Below are 21,126 nucleotides of genomic sequence, written 5' to 3'. Positions count from 1 at the left end.
TCATTTAAATATGTAAGTGCAGATTCAAGTTTGTTCAAATTATTGCCCCAAGGAGTAGGGTGGGGCCACAATAGGGGATTAAAGTTTGCATGGGAATATATAGGAAAACATCTTTAAAAATCTTCATCTCAATAACAGCAGTGTCATGATTAGTCACATTGTTATGCAAGCATCCCCATGTGATTGTTCAAAATCATGACACCCCAGGGGTAGGAAGGGGCTACAATATTCAAGTTTGTCAGGAAATTAATTAAAACAAATTCTTTTCAACAGTATCCAGGCCACATTAAATAATATTGATCTATTGTGGCCCCCACCCTATCCCCTGAGTCCATCATTTGAATAATCTAGAAACTACACTATGTCAGGAAGGTTTCGCATCTATTTTAACATTTTCTCGATTATCTCCCCTTGGAAGGGGGCATGACCTTTCATTTGAACAATTTTGAATTCTCTTCACCCAAGAATGCTTTGGTTAAAACTGGCCCAATGGTTCTAGAGAAGTAAAAAATGTGTGAAGTTTACAAACAGACAACAGGTGATCAGAAAAGCTCACTTGAGCTATTATAGCTCAAGTGAACTAAAACTTATGAAATCTTTGAAAATTTGTATTTCTGGACATCTAGCAGACATACTGCGCATATAGTCATGAAATTGTGAATTTCATTACCCTTGTAGCAGGGATTCTGGCTCTGGGATGGGGCTCAAAAAGCTCATATAGTGAAATTTCCTTTACAGTCTTTTTGACTTTTGAACAGCAAACAATCAAAGCAGATGCAAATTACTTATAATGAGTAAGGATGCCAACTCTTGAAAATTTGTTAAAATCATGATCGTTCAGGCTCCAGGGAGGAGCTATACAGATCATATGGACATGTATATGTAATAAAAATTATGAATTTTGTGGCCTTTGGACAGACTCCTAGGATGGGGCTGGTATGAATTACATTTTCATGGACAAAATAGTATTAATAATCTTCTCCACTTCTGCATGGTTAGCTAGGAAACAAATATGAGTAATAATTAAATTAAGCACAGAAGAGTAATTCATGAACCCTGGATCAGGGGTTCAATGGGGTGATTTAATTCAGATCGTAAAGTGAAAATTGCATTACCGGTAAATGATTTTTTCCTTTTGAGCATGTAATAAACAAACTTTTATCATTGTTATAACTGAACATAAAGGTCTCGACTGAAATTCAATTCATTATTTAGACTAATTTCTACTCAGTATGGATCATTGTTAGCTATATAAGAAAGATGTGACATTCAGCACAACATTAGTCCGCATTCCTCACATTGGAGACAAGCTTTGTTAAAAATATGTTGATTGTGCACAAATTCTGATGTTTTGCAAAGCAATTAAAATAAGAAATTTGATGTGCGAATACTTCTTTGAACCGTGTAGCCTTTAATAAATCATCAGGAATACAATTTAGTATCCATTATCACAAACCACTTCCATGTTTCCTTATAGTCATTACATCAATGCAGGGTTAATTGTCTTTAAATGTTATGAATGAAGTTCTCTTCAAATTCTAAATTCCTCCAGCACGGATGACAGCAACAGTCATGAAAGCAGTCACACACCAGCCTATCGAACACATCATAGCACGTGAGGGCTGAGGAAGTGGCACCAAATAGCACACTGTGTGAAGGCAGCGGGACAGGGCAAAGGTCCGGAACAGCTGAGTGGCCAACCATGGATCGGGGTCAGTGACAAGATACAACAAACCTATCAACACGAAGGGCAGAACGTTCTCGATGTCATTCTGATGGCATCTGAAAGAAATTAAAAGACTGGATTAAGGATAGTCTTTTTCAACTAATCAAGAATTTAATGAGCATAACTATGCCATGGATATTGTATAATGCTTGTCAAGGATAAAAAAGATACAGATCACATGATTGAAATTATGATATATTAGAGACTACAAGTCATGATAGTGCTATCTCTGCTTCATTAGGCATCAAAAGATCGATGTCGCATAAAAATATAAATTCAAATAGGGGAGGGGGATAAAATCTCCAGTAAGTTTCTGTCATCCGACATCAATTACACTTTAGTGAAAACAGACAAATGACTGTTAAAAACAACAAAATACAAGAGATGTTTGTAAAACATATATGCCCGCCATAGTGCAAAATTGAAAAAGGGTTATACACATGCATCATTTAATTGATAGTAGTATCACCAATTCAAAATATTGAGCAGACAATATCTTCCAATAAGTAGATTGACCATGTGACCTAAAAATCAATAGGGGTCATCTACTTATGCTGTGCCAGTGTACCAAGTAATTCTTAAAATATAGGAGATAATATATTTCTATGTCCAGTTTAACCCTTGACCTCTGACCATGTGACCTCAAAATTAATAGGGGGGGGGGTCATCTTCTAAAGATGTACCAGTGTACTAAGTTTGATGTCTGTCAAGCAAAGGGTTCTCAAGATATTGAGCAGACAGTATATTCCTATGTCCAGTTTGACCTTTGACCATGTGACCTCAAAATCAATAAGGGTCATTTTCTCCTGAAGTACCATGCAGTGTACCAAGTTTGATGTCTGTCAAGCAAAGGGTTCTCTAGACATTGAGTGGTCAGTATATTCATATGTCCAGTTTGACCATGTGACCTCGAAATCAATAGGGGTCATCTGCTAAAAGATGTACCAGTGTACCAAGTTTGATGTCTGTCAAGCAAAGGATTCTCAAGATAACGAGTGGACAGTGTAGTTCTATATCCAGAGTAGATTGACCTTTGACCTGAAAAACAATATGGCTCCTCTTCTCCTCATAACTAACCCACCATAGTATGGAGCGCTAACATAAACTCAAATAATTGAAGATATCATCAATTTAATTATTGCTCTCATCAAATGAATTAATGTGCGCTTCATGCAATTCAATTATTGCGCGCATCAATTGAATTAATGAGAGCAATAATTGATTTGATGCGAGCATAAATTCAGTTATTGCTCTCAATTCAATTGATGAGAGCATCAATTTAGTAGAAATATTGCTCGCAATAATTGAAGATATCTTCAATTATTTGAGTTTATGTTAATTTGGCGCTCCATACATAAGAAATATCATTACGATTATTAAGTGAATGGTTCTCAAGATATTGAGCGGACAACATGTGGTGTACCGACCGACCGACAGGTACAAAGCAATATGCCAGCTCTTCTTTGAAGGGGGGCATAAATATTACGTTATAAATGAACATTTAATAGTTTTAATGTACGCTTTCATTTGTGAATAAACAGTAGAAAAGGTATGCATATATACAGTGTACATGTAGTTTTATTTAAATAATCGTATGTTTTTACCTGTTAATAGATTAGGTTCAACATTCACCATAATTAGTGGTGGGGTCTTAGTGAAAACTGTGAATTTAGTTTTTTGTCACACATCGAACCCCCCCCCCCCCCCCCCCCCCCCCCCCCCCCCCCCCCCACACACACACACACATTTTGTCAGAAATTTTGGCTTAAAAAATCACTTTTGAAAGCGGAACACACACCCCCCCCCCCACACACACACTTGAAAACCAAAATGAATGGTAGAACCCTCCCCCCTTTTAACGCTTTCTGGATCTGCCCTTGACGTGCACATTAATAGAATTAAAGATATCTTTAATTCAATAGTTACATACATTGATTCAGCAAATCAATTGACAATATCTTTAATTCAATTATTGAGTGCATTTAATTCAATAAAATTAACTCAAAAATTAAACATATCTTTTATAATTCTATTCATGTGCGCTGCCATTAACTAAATTAATATATCTTCAATTATTTGAAGATATCTTAAATTGATTGATACGTGCAATACTTCAGATATTTCTTATTGGTCTGTTATATTTTAAGACCTCACTGTGGTACGTCTTCACTATACATTATATAATTGTGCTTACCTGCGAATTCTCTCAACTCTCTGGTCTGCGTTAATTACTGTAGTACCTTTACCACCAAACTTTGCAGCATCCTCGGGATTAATAAATATCTGTGAAATGAATTTTGGAGACTATAACTTCCTTCGGCCCCCTCAGCACGTTTTGGTACAAGACTTTTATGGAGTGTCAAATTAACATAAGCTGAAATAATTGAAGATTTCTTTAATTATTTGAAGATATCATCAATTCATTTGATGCGTGAAATAATTCAATTAAAGATATCCAAATAATGAATGATTTCTACCAATTATGAATTCTTGCACACGTTAATTGCACTATGTCAGGAAGCTGTCATGTAAATTTGAACTTTTCTGGCCCTGTGGTTCTTGAGAAGATTTTCCCGATATATTTGCATGGTAAAACTTTGATCCCTGATGCTTTAAAGCGTTTAATAACTTAGGCCATTTGGGCCTAAACAGTCACCTGCCGTAACAGTTCATTGTTATTCAATGTTTTAAAGGGACTGATTCACGATTTTCCTCAAAATTTTCTTTTTCACTTTTAATGATCAAAATGTATTGTCTAATGTGTTTAAAAGATTTCACATAAAAATTAAGGTTATATTTTTATCACAGAAGCTCATTTACATACTTTATTATTTGTTTTGTAAACAAAGATTGTGGTATGTTATTGTTTACAAAATTTTCAAAATAAATGGATTTCTATCTAAATTTATTATATCTTTCACATTTCAAGCATTTTTGGGGTAAAACGTGTTATCTAAAAGTCAAAATTTGTGACTGTGCAAAATTCAGATGCTTTATATTACAAAATAAATATTTCACTTGTTTGTTTGTATACATAAAATGATTCGAGTCTTTGTTTACATAACACAGATTTAAGGCTAAAATATTGCTTTTATCGTTCCATTCAGAAGGTCAAAATTTTAGCTGTCAACATTAAATGAATTATATTTTCAATGTTTAACATCAAAAATGAAAAATATTTTTTATCAAAAATCGTGAACCAAATAATGTTTGAAACCTTTTCACGACGTTCAGTGCCTGCATGCCAAAAGTCTCAGAAGACATAATTTCTATATATTAGCAACAAATAAAGGTACATTGAAAGCAGCATTTTTTTAAACTTTCAATTCAGATTATCACCTTTCCGCTTCAGATTTCAATTGTTTCGTTGATGTTTTTAAGAGACTATTTCTACAATCATTATGATTTGTGTCGTAAAACATTTAGAAAATTCGGGATTCGACGGACAGATCTGTTTACAACATGACGTGTTCAATAACATGTGATTTAGTGGCCTGAAGATAGCGCTACATTTACTCACCTTGTTGGTCAGTCTTGACCGGGATGTGAGTGCACTCATCAATAAAGTTTTTCCGATGACGATACCGGTATAGAAGGCAAATTTTCCAAATAATGGATTGTTAAAACTGTGAAAAACACCCACCGGCATTTTGCTACGTGTTTTATGGTTCAATCGTCACAAAATTTGCACTTTTGCAAGATTTAAATAGAATGTCACCTATTTATTGATCTATCAGGTTTAACTGTGAAGGCAGGTTTGACCTCCTCATGTATCAGTGCATATCTATGGAGCGCCAAATAATCATTGAATTTGAAGATATCATCAATTCATTTGATGCGCGCAACAATTCAGTTAACGATATCTTCAAATAATTATATGGTATCTTCAATTCTGAATGTACACGTAATTGAATTGGTGATAACTATGGCACGCCAAATTCACAAATATGAGCTAAACATAGTTTCACAGTTGATAAACTAGGTTTATCGACTGTAAACTATAGTTTACGGACCGTAAACTATAGTTAACGACGTTAATCTATATTTCACATCTGTAAACCATAGTTAACAGATAATCTATGTTTCACAAGCGTAAACTATATAATTAACAATGAAAACAATCATTAGCGATTGCAAAACATAGTTTATCTGATAAATACGGTTTCACGATTGTAAACTACGGTTTACAAGTCTTCACAATTTGTGAAACTAGGATTAACAATTGTGAACTATAGTTAATGAATGTAAATTATAGTTTACAAATGTGAATCTGTATTTATCAGCAAAATCTATTGTTAACGTTTATTTAAAGACAGATAAACTTGGATTAGCATTTGTAAACTATAGTTTACAACCGTTAAATATAGTTTTACGGATGAAAACTATAGTTAACGAATCGTTAACTATAGTTTACAGTTCGTAAACTATAGTTTACAGTCGATAAACCTAGTTTATCAACTGTGAAACTATGTTTAGCTCATTTTTGTGAATTTGGCGTGCCATAGATAACATTGATTATTCTGCCGAATGATGCGTGCTATAATTGAATTGTTGCTCTCTTTAAATGAATTGAGTATGTGGACACAGCTAGGGATCTTAATTTTTCTTTTTATTTTACAAAGGTATGTAACACCCCCCCCCCCCCTTATTCTCAATAAGATGTGTACCATCGAAAAAATATTCCGTTTGAATGTATATCTATACATCGACCGTCAAACATGTATACACATGTATAAACAATAATGATATACTGTCCGCTGCATACTGCCCAAGAAAATAAAAATCCTCAATATACGTTCGTATGTTAGATAGGCAGTTTGATGATACACATTTTATCGAGTATAAAAAGAGGAAAACAAGTTGTGTTAAAAACGGATTTCTTTTAATTTTGAAATATGCAAATATCTCATTGTATTAGTTTTGATATTGTTAGAGCTATAATTAATGTTAGATAAACCTAATATGGATATGAAATATTTGTAACAAATTAAGGTAGATCCACCCTCATGTGATTCAAAGTAGAAAAATCGTATAGATTTAATCAATAGCTAAAGAAAAAATGTTTGTTGCCAAACAAAATTGTGACTTCAACAGTTTTAATAAACCTCTACTTTATAGATATATGTAAATTAATCGTGGATATCAAGGAAGGCATATTGTATAATAGACACACAATAGATAAATACTAGCATAGGAGTCATAGTCCCTGACATGTTCTGTACTATAGCTATAATAGATAACTGACTATTCATAGAAATTATAAACCTTTTCAACATTGAATAGTTTACCATATTTTTATTGCATCCAGTGATTAAGATTCCTCCGAATGATTTATTAATTCTACAAAAAGCTGTGACATCATACGAGGTAACACTGAAAATATTTCGTTTTGGAAGCAAATTATGTATAACATAGCTTAATTGAAGAATAATGGATATATTTCAAAAGCAAGCAGTATGAGGGTGGGGGCTATATGGTATACGACAAAGAATACCGTGTCTATATCAATATTTTAAGTACAATTTAATAGACTTACATGTACATTTAGTAACTCATTAAAAACTGTTTTACAACTATGTTAAAATATTGTATATATGAATTCAGGTGCTTTCTAATATAAGTAAGTATATATGAATATTAGTATTATAGGTGTATGTAGAGGTCATAATGTAAGAAGGTATATATATCGAATTTAATTGTGGAAATAGAATTATGGAACATATTTTTAAACCATGGAAAGGACCACAAAGAAATGATATTCGAAAAAAGCGCGCACAACGAATTAAACACTCTTACTTTTGAATCCAAGGGAGTCATTTTGGTAGATGATAATAATACATTCTTTATTTAGACAGGATAGCACAATTAGTATACAAATGACTAATTTACATTGTAGTTCTGTATAAAACATATTCACAGAGAGATGAATGAGAGAGTAGAAAAATAGATAACATAATATAAAATATATACATAAAATATACACACGATATCACTGGGAAAAAATAAACATATCTATATATCACTTATTTGAGTAATAATGCTGCAAATATCAGGGGAGGATCTAGGAATTTCGGTTACGAGGGCGCCACTTTATGAGGTAGGGGGTCTGACGCTCCTGGATTTTATAGGGCTTGAAATATGTCTCCTATTTAATCATTTGTACTATTTTCTATCATTTCTGATAAGGTGAAATTAATAAAATGACGCAAATTTTAAGGGTTTTTAGAAAAAATAAAGTTCTCCCAATGAAGTAATTCAAAAACTCAAAAGATTTTGTCATTTATTTCTCCGGGAGTGGAAGAAATCATTGCTTTTTTTATCGTTTAGTGCATTTTTCTAAACAAGATACCACGATTTACCTTTGAAAATTTTAGGGGGGGGGGTGGGCTTAAATCCGTCACTGAATATGCTGATTTAAACGATGTAATTGAACCACAGCTTCTGACAGACTCGGGCAACTGATTCCATAAAATTGTGGAGGATACTTTAAAAGACCGTTTATAATATTCAGTTCGATCTTTTTGTAAATATAAAATGCCACTATCGCTACTTCTTAATGTTGTTCTGGAACTAACTTGACTGACAAAACTAAAAACGTTCATATATTCTGGTGTCATATTTTTTAACAAGAGGCCCATGGGCCACATCGCTCACCTGAGTCACCTTGGTCCATATCAGAAGATTTTCCATATCTACATGTATTTGCATGTAAAACCGTAGTCCCTATTATGGCCCCAAACCTACCCCTGGAGGCCATGGTTTTTGCAAACTTGAATCTACACTATGTCAGAAAGCTTTCATGTAAATATGAACTTCTTTGGCCCAATGGTTCTTGAGAAGAAGACTTTTAAAGATTTTCCCTATATATTTGTATGTAAAACTTTGATCCCCTATTGTGGCCCCATCCTACCCCAGGGGGGCATAATTTCAACAAACCTGAATCTGCACTATATCAGAAAGCTTTCATATAAATCTCAGCTTTTCTGGCTTATTGGTTCTGGGAAGAAGATTTTTAAAGATTTTTCCGATATATTTGTATGTAAAACTTTGACCCCCTATTGTGGCCCCATCCGACCCCCCCCCCCCCCCCCCCATGATCTTAGCAATTTATAATCTGCACTATATCAGGAAGTTTTCATATAAATCTCAGCTTTTCTGGCTCAGTGGTTCTTGAGAAGAAGATTTTAAAAGATTTTTCCTATAAATTTGTATGTAAAACTTTGATGACCCCCTTGAGGCCCCATTCAATCCCCGGGGTCCATGATTTTAACGAACTTGAATCTGCACTATATCAACAACAACAACAAAAACCGAAAAAAAAAAATTGACCCCCTATTGTGACCCCATCCAACCCCCGGGGGCCATGATTTTAACAATTTAGAATCTGCATTATATAAGAAAGCTTTCATATAAATCTCAGCTTTTCTGGCTCAGTGGTTCTTGAGAAGAAGATTTTTAAAGATTTTCCCTATATATTTGTATGTAAAACTTTGATCCCCTATTGTGGCCCCATCCGACCCCCGGGGGCCATGATTTTAACAATTTAGAATCTGCATTTTATAAGGAAGCTTTCATATAAATCTCAGCTTTTCTGGCTCAGTGGTTCTTGAGAAGAAGATTTTTAAAGATTTTCCCTATATATTTGTATGTAAAACTTTGACCCCCTATTGTGGCCCCATCCGACCCCTGGGGGCCATGATTTTAACAATTTAGAATCTGCATTATATAAGGAAGTTTTCATATAAATCTCAGCTTTTCTGGCTCAGTGGTTCTTGAGAAGAAGATTTTTTAAAGATTTTCCCTATATATTTGTATGTAAAACTTTGATCCCCTATTGTGGCCCCATCCGACCCCCGGGGTCATGATTTTAACAATTTAGAATCTGCATTATATAAGGAAGCTTTCATATAAATTTCATCTTTTCTGGCCCAGTGGTTCTTGAGAAGAAGATTTTTTAATGACCCTACCCTATTTTTACCTTTTCTTGATTATCTCCCCTTGGAAGGTGGCCTGGCCCTTTATTTTAAGAATTTAGAATTCCCTTTACCTAAGGATGTTTTGTGCCAACTTTGGTTGAAATTGGCCCAGTGGTTGTTGAGAAGAAGTTGAAAATGTGAAAAGTTTACAGACGGACAGACGGACGGACGCCGGAATACGGGTGATCAGAAAAGCTCACTTGAGCTTTCAGCTCAGGTGAGCTAAAAACCTCAAAAGCAAGCACCAGTTTTAGATAAAATAATCATTAAAAGACATCCATTTAAGAACACTAAAAATATCAACCGTAAAAGTCTGAGTTACTTTCACATTCAATATAATTCTGACGGTCCTTTTCTGTAATTTAAAAAGTCTGTCAATAAAAACACTGTTTTTGATTGAGCACCAAAATGTGCAACAATAATTAAGAGAGGAAATATAACTGTTATAAATTTTCAATAATGCCGCATTTGACATAAAAGTTTGCAGACGACGTACTATGCCTATTTTCTGTTAAAGTTTCTTGCATAAAGAATCAATGTGTACAGGCCAAGTAAGACATTCATTTATTTGTACACCAAGAAATTTGGCCGTTTTAACAGTATCTAAAACAATATCTCCTACTTTGATACACATTTTTCTACACTTTGGGAGTTTTTGTGCAGTGCCAATCGCACCTCTTACTGTACAGACTAGACAGTAGTGTTCTTTTTCCCCCCCCAAATTATTATTTAATTATTTTATTACAGAGAGCTTTTGTGGCCATTATATCTATAAAATAAACCATGCTTAATCTCTGTTAAATATTGTTTACAACTTTATTTATATTTGAGTTTTCACATTAATTTCACTCTAGCTGTAAATTTTATATTTAACAGTCTTAAACTATATATTTATGATTACAAGTGTAACATCCGTTAACCATAGTTAAGAATTACTAAGTGTTATGATTAACAAACCGTGAAACTTTTATCAGACACACTGATATTGAACATTTATGTGCTCCACAGCAAAGTACCTGCAAAACTCGTGGCTGGAAAATGGTTTAGGTGTTCACCATCCATGATCAATTACAACAAGGTGTGTGCTTGTACATTCCAGCTTTTTTTAAATAAGAAGACAGTTGGCTCATAAAAAAGTTGAACTGTGTTACTCGTGAAACACAGAGTATGACGTAAACTGGTATAGAAGCCCAGTTATAGATTTTTTTTTTCACATCAAAAGTATGCTAATAATATGTATGTAGGCCTATAACAGGTGACTTGAGGTATTATAAATTTAAGATCGAACTTTCCTAATTTAACGTCAGTGACATATATAAATGTGTTTAATGATATGATATTGTATGTATCCAGTCCAGGTCAACCTCGGTGGAGACTGTATTGAAACGTTGAAACTTTATTATAAATCTTATCGGCACTATATTATTGTCATCGGGTTCGATAATCGTGTAGCGCATGTGCATAATCTATTTCCTGCCTTGAAAAAGCCGATAGATCAGTGTAAATATATTTCAGCCTTTTTATTCACTTTGTTAGGTTTAGAACTTCTTGGAAAACTTTTGATGTTTGACATCTTAGTTTGCTTTTCATATTGATTTTGATTAGCTAACTTGCAGTCAAATAGGTCTTTCTTGTTAACGGATTTATCGTGTGGCGCCGGTAGACTGTACACTCAGTGTAAGGCTATCGGAATAAATTCTACGTTTATCGTCAAGTAAAATTTTCTAAAAATACATACGCGATAGATTAGAAGGTGATAAATTGGAGTGAAATTTAACAAGGTATTTTTAAAAGTCATTTTGACCAGCATTCAGAAAACTCGGGCAGATATATTAGGCCTTGCTTAAGTGTGTAATTTATTAAATTTTAGCTTTGTCTTTGTAGCCAAACATTTTCTTGGTATTCTATGTCATACAATGATTCAGTAACATGGTGTGTATTTGGCAAGATTTAACTTGTCTGCTTTGATTGAATTGATGCTGTTACTAGTCAAAATATCATAGCCAAGCCAAATCTTGTGATAATATAATATGGGTACCCCGAATTACCGAAATGCCCCCAGATATTACCGAAATGCCACTTAAAACTGCCGAAATATCCCTCTAATTTAATACATTAATGCATATGAAGTTTATATATGTTAAATTTTGATTATAAAACGCTATTAAAATTGTGATTGTAAATAAAGAAAATTGTGTTCAATCGCTGTTTCAAAGAAAGATAACTCTAGCAAAATTTACATCACCGATAATCCCCCCATCCCCTACTATATTTGTTTGAATTGCAAAATATATCTGAATATTGATTTAATTCAACTTAAGCAATGTAGATCTATATGTATAATAACAAGGAAATGAACACATTCTTTTAAATGAAAGAAAAATAACATGAGTTACCTTCCTTAGATTGACACAAATTCCAACAACAAGACTTCTTTAATGTTATTTTTTTCTTCAGAGGCGGAATTTTACACAATCAAACCCTAATATTTCAACATATAACTTTTAAAATTGATTTAAAGGGAAATTTTGGTAGTTTTAGAAGGCATTTCGGTAATTTATGGGGGCATTTCGGTAAATCACTGGCATTTCGGTAATTCAAGGTACCAATATGATATAATGTTGAAGATGTATTCGATTTCATTGCCCAGGGAAAAATTCTTTGTTACACTGAAGAGGATTTCTGGTAGATTAAGTGTTGTTGTTTTTTGATCAAGTCAGATATAGAAATACAAATGATTATACATATATTGAGTACACAATGTATTTATTTGCTAGCCGCAATATTGTTTTGATTTGCCAGCCATGTAGGTCATTCAAAGAAGTGTGCCATTGTTAACACCCCGTCACAAACAAATTAATAGTTCGTTAACACATTTTGGCTCAAAGTTCCTGATATATGCACTGTCCATCAAGCATGATTGATAAATTTTGAATATGACTAATAAAATAAGATATATATGTCTTGCAGATAGTTAGACAATCTGGATAAGTGGCTTAATGTGACAATGGAAAACTGTAAAACATTGTCAATGGGACATTGCTAAAATGAATGAGCCATATAGAAATTATTATGTAACAACTGTAATAACAATTGGAAAAATGAACACTAAAGACTGTAATCGACTTATGTAATCTTACCGACTGAATATATTGATAGAGACATGTATAACAATATATATAAAATTAAATTAAGACCAAAAAATTCTCTCTTAATTTTTCATTTTAATTCTTCCCTGTTTGTGAAGTACAAAGAGTCAACCTTTGGTGAAAAGAATTAGTTTTTCCTCATTCATAGCATTCTTTTGATAACAAGACTTCTTGTATTCATTCAAGTATAACCATGGACAAATTTTCGTCTAATTTTCAAGTTGAATATTCATTTGGGGTTTTTAATTGTCATTGGTTTTGCTGTGTAGATTTTCATCTGTTGTTTTGTTATAACCATTTGGAACTTCATCTGTAAACTCTGCTGGCTTAATCTGGTTATGCAATTTCAGAAAAGGTTGGCCTTTTCTCAGGGCAAGGAATTAATTTTTTAACTTAACGCTCGTCTAATGTTATTTTAAAGATATTAACTTATCAAATAAAGTTTTACTGTTTGATTAGATATGGACGAATCGACTCATCATCACACTTGGATAAATAAAACCTTTTGCGTACTGTTACTTTCAAGCATTATAGTGATGTCTAAGAGATTAGGCTGTCAAGTCAGTGGGGGAAAGCTCAAAGTATGAATGTTGATATGTTCCGGAATGGGACAGCTTGTTTGATATTTATGTGGCATTTTTACATTTAATGCAACTATGGCACACTAATGGTACATGCTTATCCCAATAACTGCAACATGGACATTTTGTGATTTTCTTGTCCAGAATTACATGTATAGATGTTGTTTTACTTGTGTTTAGTATGTTATGCTTAGGTTGCACTCTTGTATTTAAAAATTCTGCTGTAGTTCTTGCTGAAATTTATTCAACCTTAAGTTTGAAATAAACTTCTGGAAAATTTCTGATTCCCAACTTGTAAAACAATTTTTTCTCAATATTTATCAATCGAAACATGGCTGTCCACCAAGGTATGCAAGTTTATGTACTTTGAACTAAAGCAGGGTTTGAAATTTAGCTTTCAACTTAACCATCCCCTCTGTAAATATGATGCAACAAATTTTCAACTTATTTTTTATTTTCACACAGCTGGTATCTTCTCAGAAAAAAATATCAATCCATCTTGCTTGAAAGCACCCAAATATGAAGAAGAAATTCAGAGATTATTTTAGCTCAGCTATGTTTTCACGTGAACCTCAAATACTTTGAATTATATGACATGGCATGCACGACATCAAATTGACATTATACAGGGTTTTAAAAACATTTTATTAAATGATGAAAATATCCTGTTACTATATATCATTCTCTCTCATTAAGATGCATATCATAAAGTTGAAATTAAACATTAATCATTTAATTTCAGTAGAAAAATTTGACACTATTTTGGGAGTTTTTGTGAGGCGAAAGTGCCAAAATTCAGTAGTAATTCTTATGTATGAAAAGCAATGGCTCAGGGTAAGTAGATTGTTTTGTGCAAGCCCTGAGAATGTTTTAAATTGATAGTAAGAGTTCACAGCATTCCTTCTCCTACCCAAATGAAATCAAATACATTTGCATTACACATTGATGATGCAGTGCCATTCAAGCTCATCAATAAGATGAATGCTTATGCAATTAATGCATACAAGGCAAATATGTTTTACAATCTAAAAGATTTATATTGATCTTGTACACTGATAAAAATTAGCAATACCTACAGAAATGTTTTAAATTATTCTGATCTAAAGTTAGAAAATGAAACAAATGTAACTGGTGGCTTCTGTCATTTAATAGAAATTCTAAAGTAAACTGTCTTCATTAGTGTCTATTCATGGATAGTTTTGTTTAATATGCAGGTCCGTAAATTAAATGCATAGTCTAGAGGAGGCTAATTTTCATTATTCTGCATTTAGTGTTTAATGGGATCTCTGTGTTTGGAATTTTTTGAAATTTTTTTAATAGCACGTCAGATATTTTTATGTCATTCAGATTGACTTGCTGAAGATGGGAGTTGAGAATATGATATATATATTCTCTTTTTTTTTAAATCCATCTTTATATATCCATAACATCCCATAACATGTAGATGTATGTACACTGAATTGAGAAAATTTTGTATTGTACAAATTACTGTAATTTTTCCAGTACACTTTTTCATAGCAGTGACTGTTAAAAATTATATAGTTAATGTTCAATATATTGCATCACAGGTAATGCAGACAAAGAAGACCTGTTAATGATTCCTATGACAACTCCTTCAAGTGCTTGCTGAAGGTATAAACTGCACCAGAGTAAATCAGCCAACACATTTCTATGTCCGACTCCTAGAAGATCTGCATAGTGTAATTGGATATCATTTCCTCTGGTTCAGTCTAATGCATGCTGGGTCTTGACATTGAAGCAGTGAATTCCAATTTAGCAATGCTATCATGTCATGGCCTCGGATTCAGTCAATATAGTCGTGGAATGCTTAAATGGGTATCTGTGGTCGAAAGTAGATATTCATTAAGTATTCCAGCAGCAGATCACTGGTGTCTCTACCTGACTGTGTACAGGAAATATCTCTTTGACAACTCAATTTGAAATCCTGTGGAAGGCTTTTAATACAATATATGTTTTCCACACAAAAAAAACAGAGAATCATATAGTGAAAGATTAAAGATTGATTTCTTTCACATTTGCATTCTTATGTTGTATCTGAAAGACATATTTGTATTTTGGTTGTTATAGAGATATTTCTGAACTGGTTTGTAAAAGCTGGAAGAGGTAATGTGCTGGTCACATGTTTGCATTCATGTGTTAGCACATTTGTATCTTGTGTGATTGGAACAAAAATATTACTGGACACAAGGGAGAAGTTCCCAAATCTGCTGTTGACTGCCATGCAGGTAAGTTGGTGAAGTCACTGCAACTGCTTGTGACTCGTCTTATCTTCAGGGAAAGTCTCAAAGCTTGAAACTAAGATTTACGCATTGGTTGTTATGGGTTTTGAAACAAGACAATCCACAGAACAACTAATGCATATTAAATGGCCAATAAACATGGAAAAATGACAAAAGTATTCTGATCTAATTCAGTAACCTTGTTAAAATTTTGGTTCTCTGGATAGCAGTGAGAATTTCCTGGATTTGAAAGTACATCAGCAGACTTATCACAATGAATAATCAAGGCAAAAGGTAAGATGTTGGATCAAATCATGTTGTGAATTTGTTGTCATGTTTAGCGATCTTTGTTAAAAAAAAAAAAAGACATATGACGGTGTCAATTTCTCATGTTTACCCATGAATAATGAAGTAGAAAAGTAGAATTTTATTTGTATTGCATGTTGGTGAATGCCTTTATGGAATGTATTTTTTTCTTCAAAATTTTCATTGAAACTGATTGATTATAGTCATTACAAATGGAAATGTGGAATTCTGGGATATCCAACTGGGGAGCAGGTTCCACAGAGGGAAACACGTTGGGGGCTGGGAAGAAAAGGAACTATTCAGAGACGGGATTCTCCACAGACAACAATGGAAGCGGCTTTGGGCCCCCAGCTAATTCTTACATGAAGACTGAGTATGGATATGGGTATGTTTGATTTCAGTATTTGTTGTTTTCATGAAACTTCATATACATATGTATGTGTGTGTGTGAATGTATGTATATATAATATATATATGTATATATATTAATTCTATATATTCAATAGAACCGAACTCTTTATTTTGATAAAATATTAAACTTGTTTTAATTTTATCAAAGATTATGGTTAAAGTTACATACAAAACTATCATAATAGCACATTTTTATAACAAAATAAAAATTTTACATATAGAGCTAATATTGCTTTAAATATATTGAAATTTAAATTTAGCAGTCAAGATGACTATGGATATGGAGGACCATGGCCTAATTATGATGCTCATTATGGTCAGTCACGGGGAGCAGCACATCATCAAGCGCCACCTGCTGACGACAACATGATGAGTTCCATGGGACTACCTTCTTCTTTCACAGCCTCCATTGACCAGTTTTCAGAAAACTTCGCAGAAGACATACCGTTAGAAGGAAAAGGAAGAAAGCAGCATGGGGGCAAGTTTTAACTGAAGAAAAATCAAACTGATACCCTTACTCCCAGAAAAAATTGAATGTGGGTACAGATGAAGATCTTTATGAGATAAAACAAGTCAGGGGTATCTCTAATTAATGCTTCAAAAAGAAGCAGTGCATTTAAATTGATTACTTTAGGATGTCTGCATTATGATTGTGTTGTGAATCTACCGGGGTAAAGATTATCTCTTTATGATGAATGAAGTTTTAAACTATCCTTTAACATTTTAAAATGCATAAGATTCCTAGTACCCTATTAAAATTCAGTTATAAGATTCCTAGTACCCTATTAAAATTCAGTTATAAGATTCCTAGTACCCTATTAAAATTCCGTTTTTTTATAGGTGTGTATCAGACTCCTATTACACAGAATGACCAGTATGGAAGAGGAGGAAGAGGGGGAGGTCGTGGTGGAAGAGGAGGTCGCGGTCAGAACAAACGAGGTCAAGGTAAGCGAAGATTTTATTTTTATTTCCATGGAAGAAGATTTTATGTAAAATTTTCAAGATAGGCAAGACAGTGGCATGAAAAAAATTATATGTCAGTGAATTTTGTTTGGTAAAATCATAGTAAAGGGGATCCTAAATACAAATATGCTGCATGTCCAAATTATGTAAGGCCAAATAAAATTGAAATTATGGTTCTCGGGCCCACACACATCCGTTTTGAGGTTGTCGCATTGATGATTTTATATTTTAGATAAAATAAAAAGTTGGTAATGCATTTACGTATCCAGGGGGGAGGGTCCCGCATTCATATTTTTAATTTCCCAATAATCATTCGGAATTCTCTTGCATCTTTGTGACTTTCAATTGAATCAGTCATAGTCAGTTAAACGTTTGTATATATCTATTTGTTACTGATGTTTTCAAAGTTTTCAATAGCTAGATGATGTCACAATACCCTGTTTACATCAACTGCATTATATTTATTGTGTTTTAAATGAATAGATGGATCAAATGTCTAAAGTCTTGTTATTAGATGCTAAGGGTCTTCGCTTATCTCAACAGTCACACCCTAAAAATATTATGTTGATGGAAGGCAGTATGCCAGGATAATGGGATTTGGCGTAAGGAAAAGTGGAATTGAAATATTTTTTGCGGTCTGTGGAAGTGGCATTATAATATAGGGCAATACAGCAGATGATTTCTGTACGTCACTTTATCCCAGGATTTTGACTCTGGGAGCTGCATAAACTCTCAGTTACATCATTAAATTACCAGTTAATGTAGAAAATCAAATGCTCCTGGGATGGTTGGGGTCAAGAATTAAGTACATGTAATTATCAATTTTGACTAGGTGCATCATCTCAAAAAAACTTTTAAACTGTGGGGTTGTATTCCATAAATTTCAATTACAACCATTTTTGTGGGATCATGTGATTCCATGGATTGGCTGGAATGAAAATTTTTGTTGAAAGCAAACATTTGGTGCTGGCAAAGATTAGTTGACTTTGACACCTTTAATTTCTTCAGGTAGAGGAGGAGTAGGTGGTCAGCACAGGGGAGGAGGAGTGGGTCAAAGGGGACAGGGTGGATTTCAAAACAGAGGAGGAGGAACACGGGGTGGCAATCGAGGAAGGGGAAGTAACTTTGAGCAGCCTCATTGGGGAGGTGGCTTCCAGGATGGTGGTGGAGCTCGGGGACGGGGTGGAAACTTCAGAGGTACAGAGCTAGTTCTTTCTTTCAAATAAAAAAATATGATTCAAAGATTTATAGTTCAGCTATATGCTGCATATTTATGTTAGGAGATTTGAGTGTTTTAACTTGCCACAAATTTCTTGCAGGTAATGTTTATAAAAAGCCAGGACTACCTCCAAATAAAGTTTTTAGTGGTAACAAGAAGGTCAGAGGGCGGGGCAGAGGAAATGGACCAGGGGGGCAGTTAGGTGGAACTATGGCTCCAGTTCACAGCCTGTCAAAGGTATAGTCCAAGCTGCATTAGTAGGACTTGTTAAGTAGAGTTAAAATATAAGAAAAAAATACGGTGAAGACTGTCTAATCCGACACCTGTGCAATCCGTTTCACTGGGCAATCTGACCCCTATTTTCATTCAGTTTTATATTTTCATTGTTTTTACAATGTTCATTCCAATGCAGTTTTATTTCCGGGGGGGGGAGGGGGGAATTGTCTTCCAGAGCATGTTGGCTTAGCCATGTTTCACTGTAGTATATGTCTGATTCATCACAACCTCTTTTATGTGTATGTACTTTCTAACATTGTGAATTGACCAATAGGGAATAGGGTATTCATTTGAAGCAAATTTTTTTTTTAACACAATTTTAATATATTCACAAAATTATTACACTTATCTCTTTTTCACCTTCGATTCAGGTAGCAACACAACAATTTGATACGGCCAACATGTCCACTGCAGAAAAAATTCATAGGTTTGCTCTATATGTCCAAGGAGAACCAATGAAAGTGAATGCTATACAAACAATAGAAAATGCTATAACAGGAAGCAAACTCAATTTGAAAACACAGTATGAGGTTAGTAGATATTATTGTCTTGATTTCATTTTGGAAAATATGGATTTCTAATCGGGGGAAAAATAACTGACATTTGCAAAGGAAACAGCTGAATATCAGTGGTATTTTAGTGTGAAAAAATTCACCGATATATTACAGAGATGACCTTCAGTTTGCTATTTTAAGAAATCATCATCACTGGGAGAATTATGTGATTGTTGAAAATGAGGATGACTTGATTTTGAGCTATATTTTAAGGAAGGATAAAAATGACTGAATGAGATACATGTATGACCTGCTAATTGATGGGGAATACATCTGTGGCATGAAGTCACTTTTAGACTTCAAAGATTTTCAGTTTTTAACTAAGAGTTTATCATCTTAGTACATGTATTTGCACAAATGAATGTTCAATTTTCTCATACTGATGCTTGTTTTGCAAATTATTTCTGTGAATTTATGCAAAATTCTAAGTATTTGCATGACTCATAACTAATCTGTAACTTTAGGTGGAGGAACTGATGAGAATCTCTGGCAAGTGGATGTTCACTGGCAGGCTGATCCTGGGTGGGATATTTCTGGCTCGCAGTGTAGGAGCAAACAAGAAAGAAGTCAAGCATGAAACTTACCAAAAAGCATTAGATGTACTCAAGACCAAAACTGTTGCAGAAATATTCAGTCTTACTGATCCTGGAGCTGAGGCCATCAGGCAAGTTTAAATAAAGGAATTATTCTTACTTCCTATTTAAATAAAGGAATTATTATTCTTACTTCCTGTTTAAATAAAGGAATTATTATTCTTACTTCCTGTTTACTTTCTAATGATTAAGATAGTGAATGTCAGACTACAGGTGCATATTTCAGTATTAAGTTATTGATAACACTCTCAATCTGTTTTAGGAAAGAATTAGCCTCTACACTAGACACAGAAAAGGATGTTTCTAAACAGGCAGACACTATTCTTCAGAAACAGACAGAACAGGCCATGACAATTAGAACTAATCAAGATGGCTTCATTTGTCTGATCGAGTACCTAAAGACAACAACTACCTTGCCTGAGAACAAAATTTCATGTATGGAGCAGGCCATGAGTGCCTCTCACTGTGCTCTCAGCCACAAATATGACTTCAAGGCATCTAGGTTGCCCACTGGAAGGTAAAGGATACATCTTAGATCATCAAAATAAATTGATCATTATTTATAATGGCAATTATGTGTAAACGAGGTAGAGAAATGACATTTTTATACTCTTGTGTATTGAAACAGATTGGATTTTCCATCCATCTGTCTGTCTGTAAGGGTTTTTTTTTTTTTTTTGTCTTGGTCATAACTTTTACACTGTTATGCCTAGGACTATCAAACCTAATCAGCTGATGTAAATCTGAACGGGGGGGGGGGGGGTTGTGTCGCAGAAATAGATCACTGTGGTTTCTTTTAGGAATTTTTCACTATGAATACTCAAATGAAGTTGGGTGTTGCTACCCAAAAGTAGGTCAAATTGTGTTCAGATCATCATATCTTGGGCACTGTGAGGCCTAGGACCATCAAACTTGATGAGTTGATGCATCTTGAGGGGAACGTGTGTCATGACCCATAAAAATGTCACTGTGACCTTATTTTGGAATTTTATGATTATTCATATTCAAACCATATCCAGATTATATTTTGTACACTGCAAGGCCTAGCTCCATCAAATCTGGTCTGCTGATAGATCTTGCATGCAAACATAGATATATATATAGATCTATATATATATGCATCATGTGTGTG

General features: G+C 33.9%; 2 protein-coding genes across 7 annotated transcripts in view; one reads left to right on the top strand and one right to left on the bottom strand.

Moving 5' to 3' along the window:
• Positions 1–1,394: 1,394 nt before the first annotated feature.
• On the bottom strand, positions 1,395–5,498 carry LOC130052318 (microsomal glutathione S-transferase 1-like). The gene is made up of 3 exons (XM_056156812.1): positions 5,247–5,498; positions 3,921–4,009; positions 1,395–1,782 (listed from the first exon to the last, which is right to left on the bottom strand). The coding sequence occupies exons 1-3, from the start codon at positions 5,373–5,375 to the stop codon at positions 1,539–1,541; spliced, it is 462 nt and encodes a 153-aa protein (XP_056012787.1). The 5' UTR covers positions 5,376–5,498; the 3' UTR covers positions 1,395–1,538.
• Positions 5,499–11,159: 5,661 nt separating this feature from the next.
• The window catches only part of LOC130052317 (uncharacterized), a 13,721-nt gene continuing 3,754 nt past the window's right edge, over positions 11,160–21,126 (top strand). The window contains exons 1-10 of one of the 6 annotated variants that reach the window (XM_056156810.1): positions 11,160–11,202; positions 15,001–15,064; positions 16,182–16,363; positions 16,653–16,867; positions 17,230–17,334; positions 18,361–18,549; positions 18,672–18,808; positions 19,219–19,377; positions 19,866–20,065; positions 20,257–20,511. In XM_056156810.1, coding sequence (XP_056012785.1) covers positions 16,191–16,363; positions 16,653–16,867; positions 17,230–17,334; positions 18,361–18,549; positions 18,672–18,808; positions 19,219–19,377; positions 19,866–20,065; positions 20,257–20,511 — 1,433 coding nt within the window. In that variant the 5' untranslated portion in view covers positions 11,160–11,202; positions 15,001–15,064; positions 16,182–16,190. The other 5 variants (XM_056156807.1, XM_056156808.1, XM_056156805.1 and 2 more) reach the window with 5 other exon arrangements.

This window comes from Ostrea edulis, chromosome 2 (genome assembly GCF_947568905.1).
Source record: "Ostrea edulis chromosome 2, xbOstEdul1.1, whole genome shotgun sequence".
NCBI classification, from domain to species: domain Eukaryota; kingdom Metazoa; phylum Mollusca; class Bivalvia; order Ostreida; family Ostreidae; genus Ostrea; species Ostrea edulis.
This window is presented reverse-complemented; position numbering and strand designations above follow the sequence as displayed.

What these genes read in the sequence shown, in the direction of transcription:
- LOC130052318 (XM_056156812.1), bottom strand. Translation starts at nt 5,375, where the DNA reads ATGCCGGTGGGTGTTTTTCACAGTTTTAACAATCCATTATTTGGAAAA. An exon ending in GGTCAAGACTGACCAACAAG is followed by an intron (nt 4,010 to 5,246) that starts GTGAGTAAATGT and finishes TTCATTTCACAG; the next exon opens with ATATTTATTAATCCCGAGGA. An exon ending in AGAGTTGAGAGAATTCGCAG is followed by an intron (nt 1,783 to 3,920) that starts GTAAGCACAATT and finishes AATTTCTTTCAG; the next exon opens with ATGCCATCAGAATGACATCG.